The sequence below is a fragment of the Heterodontus francisci genome, chromosome 5 (genome assembly GCF_036365525.1).
Source record: "Heterodontus francisci isolate sHetFra1 chromosome 5, sHetFra1.hap1, whole genome shotgun sequence".
NCBI lineage: Eukaryota > Metazoa > Chordata > Chondrichthyes > Heterodontiformes > Heterodontidae > Heterodontus > Heterodontus francisci.
Window position 1 is genome coordinate 24,228,656 of NC_090375.1, and position 19,065 is coordinate 24,247,720.

The 19,065-nt window shown below is 43.8% G+C and overlaps 1 protein-coding gene across 1 annotated transcript in view; it reads left to right on the forward strand.

The window, feature by feature from the left end:
- Positions 1 to 19,065, forward strand: part of cep76 (centrosomal protein 76) — a 53,302-nt gene that overhangs the window by 12,209 nt on the left and 22,028 nt on the right. Inside the window, exons 4-7 of the mRNA XM_068031209.1 lie at positions 1,830 to 2,054; positions 6,424 to 6,609; positions 11,617 to 11,714; positions 17,863 to 17,991. Coding sequence (XP_067887310.1) covers positions 1,830 to 2,054; positions 6,424 to 6,609; positions 11,617 to 11,714; positions 17,863 to 17,991 — 638 coding nt within the window. The remainder of the gene's footprint in view (positions 1 to 1,829; positions 2,055 to 6,423; positions 6,610 to 11,616; positions 11,715 to 17,862; positions 17,992 to 19,065) is intronic.

The following is a 19,065-nucleotide window of genomic DNA, read 5'->3' on the forward strand; positions in this document are numbered from 1 at the left end:
CCAAATCTAGAGCCTAATGAAGGTAAATAGTGAATGGACACTGGCTCCTTCCCTAACTGTACAAGGTACCAACTGTTCCTTCGAGTGGGCAAAGGCAAAGAAGTTCTGCAACAATTCTCAACCTTCAATATGATTCATGCTGTGGTTTCATGGGCTCTTGTGTACACTGGGGAAGGAAGGGCGCAGGTGACCACTTGACAAATAGCCTACTGCTTTTCAGGTTCGAGTCTCCATATCCTTCGCGAGCATCTGTGGACTGGATGACGGGGATAACATTTGCTAGTTAAATGTATTAAAGGTGGTTCCATCAAGAATCTGAATATATATGTTGAAGACACTATTTTCCCAGATGGTGATCATAATATTGTATCGGAATTGTTACGAACAAAGGTTATTGAACCAATCCAAGAACATCACACATGAAACTCTGCCTGAAGCACTGCTGAATCATGGCTGAGTTTTTCTCATGAGTGAAATAAACCCAGAAATGCAGTTTTGTTAGTGCAGTGTATTTTTGCAGAAAAGATGGTTCAAACAAGTTTAAGTAATATGTATGACCTTTAATTGGGTTAAGGTTCCCACTTCCTTTCAGAAGTTATTTTGTTTCTTGATTTTCATGGCCCACATAACATTTGTAGCTAAGCCAGTGAGCTCAAAAACTTTTTCTTGAGTTTGTTCTTAAGATTTGGACGATTCTGTGTTTATTGTTCACCCCTAGTTGCTCTGAGAAGGTGAAAGTGGGTCTTTTCCTTAAACGGTTGTCATCCTTGTGGCAGTAGTGGTGGTGCTCCCAGACGGTATTAGTAAATTGTAGGATAGTGATCTGGTGACAAGGAAGCAATGGGGAAATATGTCCAAGTCAGGATGGTGCATCACATGATGGGGAATTTGGAGATGTGTTTCCACAGCATTGCTGCTTTTGCGCTTCTGAGTGTCAGAGGTTGCAGGGGAGAGACCTGCTTCTGAGTTAACTGTGGTGAGTTACTGAAGTGCATCCCGTAAACTGTACATACTGCAATCAGTGTGCCAATGATGTAGAGAGGAAATATTAAGTCTAGTGGTAGGGGCATTAATCAGGCAAAATGTTCTGTTCAGATGGTTCTAAATTTCTTGAGTATTGCGACTACACCCATCCAAATTAGGACTGAGTATTGCGTGGCACTCCTGACATGAGCTTTGTAGATGGCGGTGAGCATATCCCACTGTGAAGCTGGCAGTATGCGGTTAGAGGATCACAAAAGCTAGAATGTGATTTGGAAGGCACTGAAATAATTCTGTCACCCCTTCCATAAATGTTTCACAAAGACTAGCATGGCTCTCAAAGCCAAGAAAAAATAAAAACCTTGTTTCACTATTTGCTACATTGGTGCTTGTGAACTTTGCCTCTGTGGTAGCACTGTCATCTCCGTATCAAAGGTTGTGAGTTCAAGTCCCACTCCAGAGGCTTGTGCATATAATCTATGCTGATACTCCAGTGAAGTACTGAGGGAGTGCTGAACTGTTTAAGGTGCCCTTTCCGATGAGATATTAAACTGAGATGGATGTACCCTGTGGAAATTTTCAAAGGAGGGAATTTCTGCTCAGTATTTATTCCTCAACCAATATCACTTTAAAAAAAAAAAAAATTATCTGGCCATTTACCTGATTGCTGTCTATGGGAGCTTGCTGTGGTTGCTGCAATTTCTTACATTAAAACAGCAACTACATTTCAGGAGTACTTCATTGGCTGTACAGAGCTTTGAGTTGCTCTGAAGTTTTGAAAAGCATTGTATAAATGTTAGTTTCTGCAGTAAAGCCTGGGCATTCATGTTCTCCCATTCACATTTCAGCAAACATTGATCCCACCAGAAGGAACCTATACCTTCAGGTTTTGGGTGGTAAAGCTTTCCTGGAGCATTTGCAGGAACCGCAGCCATTACCAGGACAAATTTGCTCTACGTTTACACTCTTCTTACATTTCCGAAACCAGCGCTTCCGCTCCAAGCCTGTACCATGTGCCTGTGAGCCCGATCTGCAGGATGGGTTTCTGCTGGAAGTTCACAAAGACAGTTTAGGTGAGTGATGGTGAAGGTAACCAGGTTTACTTGTAAAAATCAATCCAGGTATATATTAAAAGGGATAACTGGATCCCTTCATGGCCCTATGGAACAGAACCATGCAGACATGGGGCTGAATTTTATATGCCCATGGCGGGGGGGCTTGGAAAATTCTTCCGGGAGAGGCCCGCCATGATATCCGATGCTGAGAAGGCCCTACCACTAGGTGTCCCCCCTCCTCTTTCCCCCTGCCCCCACCCCCCAGCCGAGTGGTGGGGTCTTCATCTTAATATACAAATGAGATTAAAAGGAAAGAATAATTACCTACCTGGTAGCGTCGGCCGTCCCACGTCGATATTCCAGCCGGCCGGAACTCCCACAACTTTGAAACTCCGTTCGGATTTCCAATGGGTGACACTGCTTGGTTGGGGGGGTGGAAGGAGGAGTGGAAATTTCAGGATGGGAGGGGGGGTTGAATAGGGGAAAGCTATTGTAATTGGTTGTAGGGATGGTGGGAAGAGGTTGAGGGTCAAAGGTCGGCATATTAAAAAGTGGTTTTCAGGGGAGATAGGTCATTTTATTGTGAACTCAGTGGTGGGGGGGAGGGGGGTTTGAAAGGGGATTCAAAGTTTAAATAAAATTTTATGTACAATTTTTGTCCCTTTAAAAAAATTTAAACAAAACTGCAGGGCTTGAAGCTCCTTAAAAATGGTGTCTGCGCAGTGGCGCCGGACGTTGCTGCTGGGGACAGTGCGGCCGCCCCCTCTACGTCATCGGGTGGCAACCCCACCCCCTCCATTTAAATGAGCAGCTGCGTCAGCAATGGTGCATCCGCGCCTGAAGACTGCTAGCTTGAAAGCACGCCACCGCAATTTGCGGCGCTAATAAAATTCAGCTCATAAGGAACATCCCAGGCTCAATGCAGTCTGTGCTGGGTTCAGTGGTGTCAACTGGGGTAACAGTTGGGATCTAACCAAGGGGAAAAATGTTAGGGTTAGGTCACAGTGCTGGAGGACTGCAGCTACATGGGGAGCCTTGGCCTCACACGAGTCAACACCTTCCAAGAGTGGGCTGATTTTGGAGGAGAAGGAAGAAATGTAGTATCAAATGTACTTTTCCTACATTTGCCAGAGATTGCATTGCTTCACAAAGTTAGGGTCCTGTAGTGTGTTAGCTTGGTATCTGCAAGAAATAATTAGTGGCTTTGGGCCACTTGGCAAAAGGGGTTTGGAAAGTTTGTGAGGCTGGTTTTTGGTGTAATCATATGGCTCAGATTTCTATAATTTTTCCTGTGATATGGAGCGCAGCATAGTACTGGGGTCTGGGAATGGCGAGGTTACAGGAAATTGTATTTGTCCTGCGAATAGAGAGTTATTGGAAAGAGATCAGCTCTGTTGTAGTATTTACGAATAATTATAATTGTGCAGTAGTGTTCTTTGTTATGACACAACCCTGAAGACCTACTGTTTAAAGTATAGTTTTTCTGAGAAAAATACATTACTGAGGGAGGGGGGAGTGAAGTGGGAATGCACTAACCAAAAGAAATTTACAACATAGAGTCATAGAGCTATACAGCTCCAGTACCGCCCCTTCTCTTGTCGGCTTTCTACGTGTTGGCTCAAAAAGCTCTCCTGGATGCACTTTAAGAATTCCGCCCCTTTTAAGCCTTTTGCGCTAAGTCTATCTCAGTTAAATATTGGGGAAGTTGAAATCCCCTACTATTATTACCCTATTATTTTTACACCTCTGAGATTTACCTACATATCTGCTCCTCTATCTCTCCCTGACTGGAGGCCTGTAGTACACTTCCAGCAAAGTGATTGCTCCCTTTTTGTTTTTAAGTTCTACCCATATGGCCTCATTTGAGGAACTTTCTAAGATATCATCCCTCCTTACTGCAGTAATTGACTCCTTGATCAATAGTGCAATGCCACCTCCTCTCTTACAGCCCCCCCCCCACCCCGTCACGCTTGAAGATTCTTTACTGTAGAATATTGAGCTGCCAGTCCTGCCCTTTCCTCAACCATGTCTATGTGATAACAATAATATCCTATTCCCATGTGTTAATCAATGCCCTCAATTCATCAGCCTTACTTGTAAGATTCCTTGCATTAAAATGGGCGGCGCAGTGGCTAGCACCGCAGCCTCACAGCTCCAGCGACCCGGGTTCGATTCTGGGTACTGCCTGTGTGGAGTTTGCAAGTTCTCCCTGTGACTATGTGTGTTTCTGCTGGGTGCTCCAGTTTCCTCCCACAGCCAAAGACTTGCAGGTTGATAGGTAAATTGGCCATTGTAAATTGCCCCTAGTGTAGGTAGGTGGTAGGAGAATTGTGGGGATGTGGTAGGGAATATGGGATTAATGTAGGATTAGTATAAAATGGGTTGGCACAGACTTAGTGGGCAGAAGGGCCTGTTTCAGTCTTCTATCTCTATCTCTAAAATAAAAAATAGATGCAATCCAGCCTTGCATTATTCGCTTGTGCCTTAACTGGTCTATATTTGCCCAGCCTTCCAGACTGACTTAATTTCTGTTCTATGTTTGGCTGTGCATCACCCCGTACTGTGTCTCCACTCTGTACATCCCCCTGCCAAATTAGTTGAAACCACCCCGCCCCCCCCCCCCGGGCCCACAACAGCACTAGCAAGGCTATTGGTCCCGTTCCGGTTCAGGTGCAACCTGTCCGACTTGTACAGGTCCCACCTTCACCAGAAACAGTCCCAGTGATCCAGGAAACTAAAGACCTCCCTGTGGCACCATCTTTTAAGCCACGCATTCTTTTGCTCTATCCTCCTATTCCTGTACTCACTAGCACATGGCACTGGGAGTAATCCAGAGATTACAACTGTTGAGGTCCTGCATTTTAATCTGCTACCTAGCTCCCTAAATTCTTGTTGCAGGACCTCGTCCCTCTTTCTACCTATGTCGTTGGTACCAATGTGAACCACGACCTCTGACTGTTCACCCTACCCCTTCAGAATGTCCTGCAGCCACTCAGTGACATCCTTGACCCTAGCACCAGGGAGGCAACATACCGTCCTGGAGTCACGTTTGAGGCCACAGAAACGCCTATCTGTACCTTTTATGATAGAATCCCCTATCACTATAGCTCTTCCACTCCTTTTCCTCCCCTCCTGTGCAGCTGAGCCACCCGTGGTGCTGCAGACTTGGCTCTTGCTGCATTCTCCTGAGAAGCTATCTTCCCAACAGTATTCAAAGGGGAAAATCTGTTAGATAGGGAGATGGATCCAGGGGACTCCTGCACTACCTGCCTAGTTCTTCTACTCTGTCTGGCGGTCACCCATTCCCTTTCTGCCTGAGCAGTCTTTACCTGTGGTGTGACCACCTCCCTGTATGTGCTATCCACGATGAACTCAGCCTCGCAGATGCTCCACAGTGTCCCCAGCCTCCGCTCCAGATCCGAAATGTGGATTTCGAGTAGCTGCAGCTGGAGACACTTCCTGCACACATGTTTGTCCTGGACACTGGAAGTGTCCCTTACTTCCCACATTACACAGGAGGAGCACTCCACGCTGCTGAGCTGCCCTGCCATCCCTTAAATTACTCAAAAATTAGAGATTATTTACACTAGGGACCTTGATTCCCTAAGACACACTCTTTACTATATAAAAAAGAACTGTAAACCTTACCTTTCTCTTTAGTTACTAACCTAGCTATTTACTGATACTCCCTAACTGCAGTTACTCACCAACCAATCACCTTGCAGCTTTCCTGTGATGTTACTGTTCAAATTTTTTTTTCAAACTCGGACAGCGCGCGCTAACTCCTGAAGAGATCCTACTGCTCTCCGTGCCTTCAGGTAAGTGAAGGCCCTGAGCCTGGTGCTGAATTTATCCACTCCCGGTTCTAGGTACTCCCACACAGGTCCGACTGTTCTCCGCTCCTGACGGTAGCACTACTGAAAACACTGCCTCCTTTTTAGATTCTCATGATCAGATTTAAAATAGGCAATCCACAAGAACCCATACACTCACTACCTGCTACGTATAGAACTCCATTCTAATTTAAATGCAGTCATTGTAGCCCTAATATCAGATCGCTGGGATTCTCCTTGGGGTTTCTCGCACTTTGTACCGTAACTTTGGAAATCCCATTTATGCACGAAAGAAGGGTTTCCACTAAAACGGTGGTGGAACTGTAGAAGACCTGAGGAAAATCCCGGGACAAATAAGTGTGGAAGAGCTTAGTTGAGCAGCAGGTTTATTTATCAGGTTGTAAAAGTTGTCTGCATTCTACAGTTGCAAAATGTAGCTTTCCCCAATCATCGTATAGAATTGCTTATTGTATAACCATGTTTTGGCTCCTGAAGAACTTGACATGCAGGTCACACGATCCAACATTTATTTCTTTCTACTTGACTATATCTAGGTGATGGCAGTAAGATGGCTGACGCAACAACTTTATTATCTATCTGTGATCCTGTGCACATGGTTCTGATAAAGACAGATACCTCTGGAGAAACAACATTAATGGCATCACACTACTTGGAATGGCGGTCTCTGCTGAGTTCACCAGATGGACAAATGAGCATGTCTTTAGAGCTATTGGGTGTAGGTAAGAATTCTATTGCATTATCTTGATTGAATATTTGAATTTGGAGGTTGGTTGATTATTTTGTCAACATTTAAATTGAGAAATTGCACTACATCCAGTGGAGCAGTGTTGGAGGAAGTGCTGTTTATCCTGGAGATTTCTCATTTATATGAGAGGTATGTATCTTTTGAATACAAAGAACAAAGAAAATTACAGCACAGGAACAGGCCCTTCGGCACTCCAAGCCTGCGCCGATCCAGATCCTCTACCTAAACATGTCGCCTATTTTCTAAGGGTCTGTATCTCTTTGCTTCCTGCCCATTCATGTATCTGTCTAGATACATCTTAAAAGACGCTATCGTGTTCGCATCTACCACCTCCGCTGGCAACGCGTTCCAGACACCCACCGCCCTCTGCGTAAAGAACTTTCCGCGCATATTCCCCCTAAACTTTTCCCCTCTCACTTTGAACTCGTGACCCCTAGTATTTGAATCCCCCACTCTGGGGGAAAAAGCTTCTTGCTATCCACCCTATCTATACCTCTCATGATTTTGTACACCTCAATCAGGTCCCCCCTCAACCTCTGCCTTTCTAATGAAAATAATCCTAATCTACTCAACCTCTCTTCATAACTAGCGCCCTCCATACCAGGCAACATCCTGGTGAACCTCCTCTGCACCCTCTCCAAAGCATCTACATCCTTTTGGTAATGTGGCGACCAGAACTGCACGCAGTATTCCAAATGTGGCCGAACCAAAGTCCTATACAACTGTAACATGACCCTGCCAACTCTTGTACTCAATACCCCGTCCGATGAAGGAAAGCATGCCGTATGCCTTCTTGACCACTCTATTTACCTGCGTTGCCACCTTCAGGGAACAATGGACCTGAACACCCCAATCTCTCTGTACATCAATTTTCCCCAGGACTTTTCCATTTACTGTATAGTTAATGAAATTCATTCAGGCTGCACAATCAGAAGCCTAGTCTGTCGTCCTCTTCAGTAGCAGCTTCTGTATTGTCAGTGCTGCTTGCTTGCTCTGCTTTAGCACGCATCCAGTTCACTATACCAGTAACATGTAAATGCTGTACAACCATGGGTTGACGTAATATCTGGGCATCGTTGGATTTCAAGTGTGTACTCAGTTGATTTAACAGAATGCTCTAGTATAAATTCCCACATTTTGATCCTCCCTATAAATGACAAACTTCTCATAGCTTACTGATTTGTTTTTGCAGTTAGCATTTTCCAGTACCTCATTTGTTTTTCTATCTTGGTTGGCTATAATAGCTAATACGATAGTAGTCCAAAAAAGTTAACCCTAACAAACTTAGCCTGTGGTTTCTTTCAGGTTTTGTACTATTTTATGTCCCAATAACCTGTTTTTTCTAGGAGATTTGGAATCACGTTAAACTCTGAATTTGCTTGCACAAATATATAAATTGAGCACTATCCAACGATTAAAATATTTAAAGTTGGAAGAAACTTCTATTCATTTCATGCCTTTCATGACCTCAACATTTCAAAGCTCTTTACAGCCAATGAATTACTCTTGAAATGTGGCCACTGTTCACTATTTTGTATGTAAAGGTGACAACCAATTTGCACACAAGGGGTTGAATTTAATGGGATCCCCAGAGACGGGCTAGGAGGCTGGGGGCCCCATAAAACTGTGACGCAAGGCGGAGGCAGGAAAGGCTGAAGACGACCTTCCCACTCGGAGGCCAATTGAGGCCTGAATTGGCCTCTATCAGTAGCCACTTAAGTGCCTCTTCCTGCCACCACTGGAATTAAACCTGAGGTGTGATGTGGGGGGAAGTTGCCCAGTAAAACGAGACGACCTCCCTGTGGGCAATCTGTGGAGAGCCCTGCCAGTACCACTAAATTCAGCCCATGATCCCTCACGGAGTAGTGAGATGAATAACCAGTTAATTTTTTTCCTCTTTAGAAAATGGCCATGGCATAAGAACGAGGAGAAGGAGTAGGCAATTCAGCCTCTCGAGCCTGCTCCGCCATTCAATATGATCATGGCTAATCTCATCTTGGCCTCAACCCTACTTTCCTGCCCGTTCTCCATAACCCTTCAACCCATTTCCAATTAAAAATCTGTTTATCTCCTCCTTAAACTTACCCAATGTCCCCGCATCCACCGCACTCTGGGGGAGTGAATTCCACAGATTCACGACCCTTACAGAGAAGTAACTTCTCCTTATCTCTGTTTTAAATCTGCTACCCCTTATCCTAAAACTAAGACCTATCGTTCTAGATTGCCCCACAAGAGGAAACATCCTCTCTCTGTCTACTTTGTCAATCCCCTTAATCATCTTGTATGCCTCATATATTAATCCACATTAGAGGGGCCTCAGTTTAATGTCTTATTTGAAAGACAGCACCTGTCAACAATATTGCACATTTTCAGCAGTGCACTGATGTGACAGCCTAGTTAATGTGCTCAGGTTCTGGTGTGAGGCTTGAGCCTGCTGACTCTGCAAGTGTTGTACCACTGAGCCAAGGCTTCAATTGGAATTATAATGCATTATGAAACTACCACCATACCATGTATGCCATTTATGAATCAAATTCCTTATTCATATAAAGAAGTTTCTGGAGATTATATATTTCTTGTCCTCCAGTTTTATCTTTCCCTCTTGGGGTTTCCCTGAGCTATTAGGATTGTGTGGGTTAAGAGTATTCATTCTGACGTCTGTGCAGTTTAGTGATGGTGCAAAGCAGTCTTGGTATTGTGTCAATGCAAAGTTGTATCTTAAAATTAAGCTGAGTCTGGCCAGACACCGGAAAGAAGTAGTAAGTGTAATTCCATAGCGGTTTGAAACCAAGTTTAGGTGTGATAAATTTTTTTCTGTGTGCAGGCATATTGGAACACTGATGAGCTATGTAACTTGCTGCATCTCCATTACTGCCATTATAAACCTGATCGATGTTGGTTTCCCACTAAAGCTTTCAGAAATACAGATTTCAAGTTTCTGAATTTTAAACATGTAATTAAATATGTACAGGTGCAAACCTTCAGTAAGTAACAGTTCAAATGCCTCTGCATTGACTTCGTCAACAGAGCTGTCACACTCTAATCTATTGAGTTACTGGGACAAATGTCAATAAATTAGTGTGAATGTGGTTTAGGATGATTTAGTATTTAAACACATAACAACTTCCTTTGCATAATAAATGTCTTTTTGTCATGCACAGCTCACTTAGTACTCGTTTTTCCAGAAACATTTGCAGAACTATGGCACTAATTGGATACAAAGAACTGGCACAGGCACAGTGGGCTGATTGGTCTCCTGTGCTGTATGATTCTATGATCTCTTTGTTTTACAATTTTGTCCTGAATATGATGTCAGTGATAACACGTGTTTCCTATTTAGTTTCCTTCTTTAGAGTGCAGTAAATAATTTTACTCGTTAAGAAAAATAATTTCTTTTGGATACGATTTATGCTTCTTATCCGTCCTTTTGTTGCATTATCTTTAAGGCGAATGTGCGTAACCTCCATTTGAAGTTCATACTGAAAAGATAAATGTTTCTGGATAAGCTGTGAAGTGAAAATGACCAAACTTGTTCATCCAAACATCACAAGTGTATCAAACCTACTAGTTTCTGCTGTTTGTAAAATAGCATCCCCACTTTCTTTGAAGGGTTTCTTTTCTTTTTCTTCTTTTGGGCCTCCTTATCTCGAGAGACAATGGATACGCGCCTGGAGGTGGTCAGTGGTTTGTGAAGCAGCGCCTGGAGTAGCTATAAAGGCCAATTCTGGAGTGACAGGCTCTTCCACAGGTGCTGCAGAGAAATTTGTCTGTCGGGGCTGTTGCACAGTTGGCTCTCCCCTTGCGCCTCTGTCTTTTTTCCTGCCAACTACTAAGTCTCTTCGACTCGCCACAATTTAGCCCTGTCTTTATGGCTGCCCGCCAGCTCTGGCGAATGCTGGCAACTGACTCCCACGACTTGTGATCAATGTCACACGATTTCATGTCGCGTTTGCAGACGTCTTTATAGCGGAGACATGGACGGCCGGTGGGTCTGATACCAGTGGCGAGCTCGCTGTACAATGTGTCTTTGGGGATCCTGCCATCTTCCATGCGGCTCACATGGCCAAGCCATCTCAAGCGCCGCTGACTCAATAGTGTGTATAAGCTGGGGGTGTTGGCCGCTTCAAGGACTTCTGTGTTGGAGATATAGTCCTGCCACCTGATGCCAAGTATTCTCCGAAGGCAGCGAAGATGGAATGAATTGAGACGTCGTTCTTGGCTGGCATACGTTGTCCAGGCCTCGCTGCCGTAGAGCAAGGTACTGAGGACACAGGCCTGATACACTCGGACTTTTGTGTTCCGTGTTTGTGCGCCATTTTCCCACACTCTTTTGGCCAGTCTGGACATAGCAGTGGAAGCCTTACCTATGCGCTTGTTGATTTCTGCATCTAGAGACAGGTTACTGGTGATAGTTGAGCCTAGGTAGGTGAACTCTTGAACCACTTCCAGAGCGTGGTCGCCAATATTGATGGATGGAGCATTTCTGACGTCCTGCCCCATGATGTTCGTTTTCTTGAGGCTGATGGTTAGGCCAAATTCATTGCAGGCAGCCGCAAACCTGTCTGAGACTCTGCAGGCACTCTTCAGTGTGAGATGTTAAAGCAGCATCGTCAGCAAAGAGGAGTTCTCTGATGAGGACTTTCCGTACTTTGGACTTCGCTCTTAGACGGGCAAGGTTGAACAACCTGCCCCCTGATCTTGTGTGGAGGAAAATTCCTCCTTCAGAGGATTTGAACGCATGTGAAAGCAGCAGGGAGAAGAAAATCCCAAAAAGTGTGGGTGAAACAGGGCTGTGTTTGAAGGGTATATACCCAAAATGTCTAAACTTGTCTTTTTGTTCACAGATGCTGGCTAACCTACTGTGTATTTACAGCATTTTTATTGCATACTTTGTGGATCTAAAGTTTCATTAGAAAGAGAATTATAGTTTTGAATGCACGTGGCATGAAACCTTTATTCAAACAAATTCTTCCACTTTCAGGCACAGAGTCTAAAGTTCCTGTTGGAGTTTTAAACATAAAACTTGAAATATATCCTCGTCTTATGCAGACACTAAATCAGGAAATCGTAAATACTCAGGTACTGTATGTGTTATAATCTATCTTGGATGCAATATCCTCCTTTTGTGATGAAGAGGGAGGGGGCAAGGAATTCTATTCATCTTGAGAGAAGACCATTTTCAAGTGGCATTCACATTGAACTAAACTAATATCCATTACTGTATATCCCTACTAAAACTATTTTATAGCTATTTTAAAAGTGAGCAGTTAGGAAATCATTGGTATGTTGCTTGGTCCATTGTTCTGAAGAAATTACTTTGCTGATGGGAAGATGTGACCTATGTATAAGACAATCCTGTCTACTTATAAACCCAACCAGAGACATATCTTCTAATTTTCTGTCTTTTTTTTAGTTTTGCCTGAGTATAAAGATTTGCATTTGCAAATCCTGTTCCTGGTTCTAGTTAGGTGTGTCGTCCAGATTTTTCCACTTTTCAGCTGTTTAGTAAGTGTTCCCTTGGTTCACCATCACTCCCATAACAGCAGATAAAGAACCTCATCCTGAACGAGGTGTAATATAAAACAGCTTTCTAGCCTTGTCGGGTACCCGTGTCACTAGGAAGACAATCCCTGGATAAAGTGTCTTCAAATTCAGACAGCAAAATAAGTTTTCTTTCTGCCTTTGCCCAAAGCCTTGGATGTGGTCAGCTCGCTGTATTTCTTCCAGTATCTCAGATCCCTCTGGACAGTCAGACCCTGAAAGTCATTGTTCCCTTGGATGTAGAAAGCAACTTTAGGGTGGAAGCTTAGAGCGAGAACAAACAGAGTTGTCATCTCTGGGTTGTTGCCCGTGCCTCATCGAAGCGAGGAATAGGGAGAGAGAGGAGTTGAACACGTGGCTGTAGGGATGGTGCAGGAGGGAGAGTTTTGGTTTCCTGGATAATTGGGGCTCTTTCTGGGGTAGGTGGGACCTCTACAAACAGGATGGTCTTCACCTGAACCAGAGGGGTACCAATATCCTGGGGGGGAGATTTGCTAGTGCTCTTCGGGGGGGTTTAAACTAATTCAGCAGGGGAATGGGAACCTAAATTGTAGTGCCAGTGTACAGGATGTTGAGAGTAGTGAGGTCAGGGATAAGGTTACAAGGACGCAAGAGGACACTGGCAAGCAAGAACCTGGTTTAAAGTGTGTCTACTTCAACGCCAGGAGCATCCGGAATAAGGTGGGTGAGCTTGCAGCATGGGTTGGTACCTGGGATCTCGATGTAGTGGCCATTTCGGAGACATGGGTAGAGCAGGGGCAGGAATGGATGTTGCAGGTTCCGGGATTTAGATGTTTCAGTAAGAACAGAGAAGATGGTAAAAGAGGAGGGGGTGTGGCATTGTTAATCAAGAAGAGTATTACAGCGACAGAAAGGACGTTTGAGGACTCGTCTACTGAGGTAGTATGGGCCGAGGTTAGAAACAGGAGAGGTGAGGTCACCCTGTTGGGAGTCTTTTATAGACCTCCAAATAGTTCCAGAGCTGTAGAGGAAAGGATAACGAAGATGATTCTCGACAGGGGCGAGAGTAACAGGGTAGTTGTTATGGGGGACTTTAACTTTCCAAATATCGACTGGAAATACTATAGTTCGAGTACTTTCGATGGGTCAGTTTTTGTCCAGTGTGTGCAGGAGGGTTTTCTGACACAGTATGTAGAGAGGCCAACCAGGGGCGATGCCACATTGGATTTGGTACTGGGTAATGAACCCGGCCAGGTGTTCGATTTAGATGTAGGTGAGCACTTTGGTGATAGTGATCACAATTCGGTTAGGTTTACCTTAGCGATGGGCAGGGACAGGTATATACCGCAGGGCAAAAATTATAGCTGGGGGAAAGGAAATTATGATGCGATTAGGCAAGATTTAGGATGCGTAGGATGGGGAAGGAAACTGCAGGGGATGGGAACAATCGAAATGTGGAGCTTATTCAAGGAGCAGCTACTGCGTGTCCTTGATAAGTATGTACCTGTGAGGCAGGGAGGAAGTTGTCGAGCGAGGGAGCCGTGGTTTACTAAAGAAGTTGAAGCGCTTGTCAAGAGGAAGAAGAAGGTTTATGTTAGGATGAGACGTGAAGGCTCAGTTAGGGCGCTTGAGAGTTACAAGCTAGCCAGGAAGGATCTAAAAGGAGAGCTAAGAAGAGCAAGGAGAGGACACGAGAAGTCATTGGCGGATAGGATCAGGGAAAACCCTAAGGCTTTCTATAGGTATATCAGGAATAAAAGAATGACTAGAGTTAGATTAGGGCCAATCAAGGATAGTAGTGGGAAGTTGTGTGTGGAATCAGAGGAGATAGGGGAAGCGTTAAATGAATATTTTTCGTCAGTATTTACAGTAGAGAAAGAAAATATTGTCGGGGAGAATACTGAGATTCAGGCTACTAGGCTAGATGGGATTGAGGTTCACAAGGAGGAGGTGTTATCAATTTTGGAAAGTGTGAAAATAGATAAGTCCCCTGGGCCAGATGGGATTTATCCTAGGATTCTCTGGGAAGCTAGGGAGGAGATTGCAGAGCCTTTGTCCTTGATCTTTGTCATCATTGTCGACAGGAATAGTGCCGGAAGACTGGAGGATAGCAAATGTTGTCCCCTTGTTCAAGAAGGGGAGTAGAGACAGCCCTGGTAATTATAGACCTGTGAGCCTTACTTCGGTTGTGGGTAAAATGTTGGAAAAGGTTATAAGAGACAGGATTTATAATCATCTTGAAAAAAATAAGTTCATTAGCGATAGTCAGCACGGTTTTGTGACGGGTAGGTCGTGCCTCACGAACCTTATTGAGTTTTTCGAGAAGGTGACCAAACAGGTGGATGAGGGTAAAGCAGTGGATGTGGTGTATATGGATTTCAGTAAGGCGATTGATAAGGTTCCCCATGGTAGGCTGTTGCAGAAAATACGGAAGTATGGGGTTGAAGGTGATTTAGAGCTTTGGATCAGAAATTGGCTAGCTGAAAGAAGACAGAGGGTGGTGGTTGATGGCAAATGTTCATCCTGGAGTTTAGTTACTAGTGGTGTACCGCAAGGATCTGTTTTGGGGCCACTGCTGTTTGTCATTTTTATAAATGACCTGGAAGGGGGTGTAGAAGGGTGGGTTAGTAAATTTGCGGATGACACGAAGGTCGGTGGAGTTGTGGATAGTGCCAAAGGATGTTGTAGGGTACAGAGGGACATAGATAGGCTGCAGAGCTGGGCTGAGAGATGGCAAATGGAGTTTAATGCAGAAAAGTGCGAGGTGATTCACTTTGGAAGGAGTAACAGGAATGCAGAGTACTGGGCTAATGGGAAGATTCTTGGTAGTGTAGATGAGCAGAGAGATCTTGGTGTCCAGGTGCATAAATCCCTGAAGGTTGCTACCCAGTTTAATAGTGCTGTTAAGAAGGCATATGGTGTGTTAGCTTTTATTAGTAGGGGGACGAGTTTCGGAGCCACGAGGTCATGCTGCAGCTGTACAAAACTCTGGTGAGACCGCACCTGGAGTATTGCGTGCAGTTCTGGTCACCACATTATAGGAAGGATGTGGAAGCTATGGAAAGGGTGCAGAGGAGATTTACTAGGATGTTGCCTGGTATGGAGGGAAGGTCTTGCGAGGAAAGGCTGAGGGACTTGAGGTTGTTTTCGTTGGAGAGAAGGAGGAGGAGAGGTGACTTAATAGAGACATATAAGATAATCAGAGGGTTAGATAGGGTGGATAGTGAGAGTCTTTTTCCTCTGATGGTGATGGCAAACACGAGGGGACATAGCTTTAAGTTGAGGGGTGATAGATATAGGACAGATTTCAGAGGTAGTTTCTTTACTCAGAGTAGTAGGGGCGTGGAACGCCCTGCCTGCAGCAGTAGTGGACTCGCCAACTTTAAGGGCATTTAAGTGGACATTGGATAGACATATGGATGAAAATGGAATAGTGTAGGTCAGATGGTTTCACAGGTCGGCGCAACATCGAGGGCCGAAGGGCCTGTACTGCGCTGTAATGTTCTAAAAAAAATTCTAATATATAGTTAAATGATACTTTAACCCGGGGGACATAACAATGACCAATTGTCACATATCCTTGATGTTGTGATCTTGCACATGCTGCCATGTGTTTTTCTTGCCTTTCCACAAGGTGGGGTCAGTAGCTCTTCGAACTCAGCTTTTTGTAACCTGCAAACTGGTTTATTTTTCATGAGGTATATGAATGAACATGATGCAATATTCTAGTGAGTTACATCTCTTTCTTATCACTCATCCTACCATAAAATAACAGAGCCACTCTATCAATTAATAGCCAAACTCCCAAGTTTTTTGTCCCTGATTTAACTGGCAATAACCTTTTCTCTTGCAGGCTATTTGTGTTCATGCTTTAGCTTGGAATATCTCGAGCTTCTCATCAACTGGAGAATGAGACCTCAGACCTCCCTTGACTACTTTCTCCATTGAGAGAAGGCTGACTTGACACCTCCCTCAACTCTAGGGCCAGAATTGTCTGCTGAACTACCAGTGAACACTTTGAATAGAAGAAGCCTGTTCCTTTTGGGGTGGAAACTTGTGGCACCAATATCTTCCATTAAATAAACATCTGTTTTGCCCCCACCACTGGTGTGCAGTGGCGGCAGTGCATACTGGCTACAGATTGCATTGCAGCAACTCCCAAACTGTGACCTCCACCACCTAGAACAAGGGAGCAGGTGCATGGAAACAGTCACCTCCAAGTTTGCCTGTAGGTGGCACACCATCCTGGCTTGGGTATGTGTTGCTGCTCCCGCATGGTCACTGCATCAAAATCCTGGAATTCCATACCGATGGGGCACTGTAGGTGTTCATTCCAACTGCAGCTCACCACCACTGATTTAATTTGACTATGCATCTTTCCCTTCAGCAGGCAAGACACACAGGGCAACTTCAGGTGTTCCACACATGTGGAATCTACATGACAGGCATGCCCCTCCTGTTGGTGTCTGCTACTTTACTCCAACGTATGCTTTGCATATTTATTTTTATTTTTGATAGTATTCATTACATGAAGTGATAGTAAGACTTTGATAGCCCTAGTTTTTAATAACATTACGTTAGAAGACTGTCTCAGCGAGCACCAATCGAAGGTAGATATCCGGCGTGCATTATGAGAGCAAGCAAGCTTGTTAACTTGGAAGTACTTTAGGCAGGTGAAAAAGAATGGCAATAAAAGCTGGTCTATCCAGCGATGCCCACATCCCGTGCACAAATAAAAAAAAAAATAGAAATGGCTTAGTTGTGGGTTAAGTATTTCCTAACACTATCTGGTTGTTTGAGGCATACAAGCAGCACTGATGACATTCTAATTTGTGCTATGTGTGTCATCTTCATCTTTATATCCATGGACTTGTGGGCAGCACAGACAAGGCCAGCATTTATTGCCCTTGAGAAGGTGGTGGTGGACCACCTCCTTGGATACAACTGAATGGCTTCCTGAACCATTTTAGAGGCCAGTTGAGAGTCAACCACACTATGAATCTGGAGTCACATATAGGCCAGACCAAGTAAGGACAGCAGATTTCCTTTCCTAAAGGGCTTTAGTGAACCAGATGTGTTTTTATGGCAATCCAATAGTTTCATGGTCACCATTACTGATACTTTTTAATTTCAGATTTATTTAATTAACTGAATTTAAATTCCCAGCTGCTCCGGTGGGATTTGAACTCGTGTCTCCAGATTATTCAACCAAGCCTCTGGATTAGCAATCCATTAGCATAAGCTCTCTGCTACCTTGCCACCTCTATCAGCCAGGATTCCTCTCCTGTTCGCTATCAATAGGAAGTGAATGTGTTTAAACATCAGGAGAAGATGGAATCCAGCTCTGCAATAATTAGCTCCACCCAATCCTGTGGTTAAATTGTCTGTTAATACTCTTTTTCTTGGCTAACGCACGAGGAGTAACCATTTAGACAAGGAACTGTCAGTTGTCTTGAACCTCTTCTACAGCATGAGTCATTGCCTTCAGAAAAGGGAAGACACTTGGTCCAATTTATTAAAAAAAGAAAAATATACCTGTCTATGGAGAAGCACCACGGCCCTGACCGTGCAGTCAAACTTAATACCAACTGTATGGGAAATGGCAGTGGTGACACCCACCATATCATTGTGTGGCATGCTACCTGTGCTCTACATAAGGATTTATTTAACTGTGGTGTCCATAGATTAATTCTTTTTTGTTTTTAACTTCACTTTAAATTTGCAGCTAGCTTTAGAACGTCAAAAGACTGCGGAAAAGGAGCGCTTATATCTTGTATATGCCAAGCAGTGGTGGAGAGAGTATCTTCAGATCAGACCTTCACATAACACCAGACTTGTGAAAATCTTTGCACAGGTTTGTATCTATGCAGGTAGTGACTTCATTTACATGTGCAGTGCCAAGGCTTTTGAAAATCAGTTTTTAATAAGAATTTATGACACAATTTGCAGTTGGTGTTGGGCTTATCTTTCATCATATACTATGAGTAAATGCACCTTTTACTATGTGTTGAGCTACTCAGGCTTAGGAAGTCCCAGATTTGATCACAGGTCTTTGCCAAGTTAACTGATCTTGGCTGGGGCGGAGATTGAATTAAAACAGTTGGCCTCAGCAGCCTAGTGTGACAGGGTGCGAAAATAATTAGAGTTGCCAGTCCTGATAATTGTCAAAAGATCCCTGCTGAAATGCAAGTGTGAGAATGTCAGGCGAGGTTCATCTGCAATGCTTTGCACAATCAAATAGCATTGCAACACTCATCCTGTTGGCCTAATCTTGTTGAATGGTTCTTTGGATGAGGTACTGGAGAACAGCTCATGACTGTGGAACTGTACCCAAGTTAGAGAAGTGTCTTGGGTGCTTTTTTTTTTACTTTAACAGTGCTATAGAAATGCAAGTTGGTGTTGCAGAAAAAAGGGTTGAAGAAAAATATTCTCTGGTTCTTGTATGTCTTTTATTTCTCAATGTCTTTCATCATACTTCCTTTTTGTTTTTAAGCTGTTATCACTTCTGTTGTTTAACCATCTCTTGTTCTCCGCCTAATCATTTTACAGATCATTCTTGTGTGTTTCAGAACTGGATGGCATTACTGATAGATTATACCTGAAATGCTAACTTTCTTCCTTTATCCACATTTGCTGGCTGACCTGCTGAGTGTTTCCAGCATTTTTTGCTTTTGTTTCAGATTTCCAATATCCCAAGTATTTTGTACTTTTGTAATGAACTCTGCTGTTCGTGGCTTGGATAGCTAAGACAATTTCATTTTTGCGGTGTTCGTAGCTGATTCCTTTGTGAGAGAAGGATCTGCATTATATTTCTTTTGATTGATTAGGCTGATGTATAGATTAATTGGGCTGTGGGGAAAGGTCAACCATAATGCAATCACTTAATTTTATTATGACATGTCTAATGTATTCAGTTGTTTGCAGAACA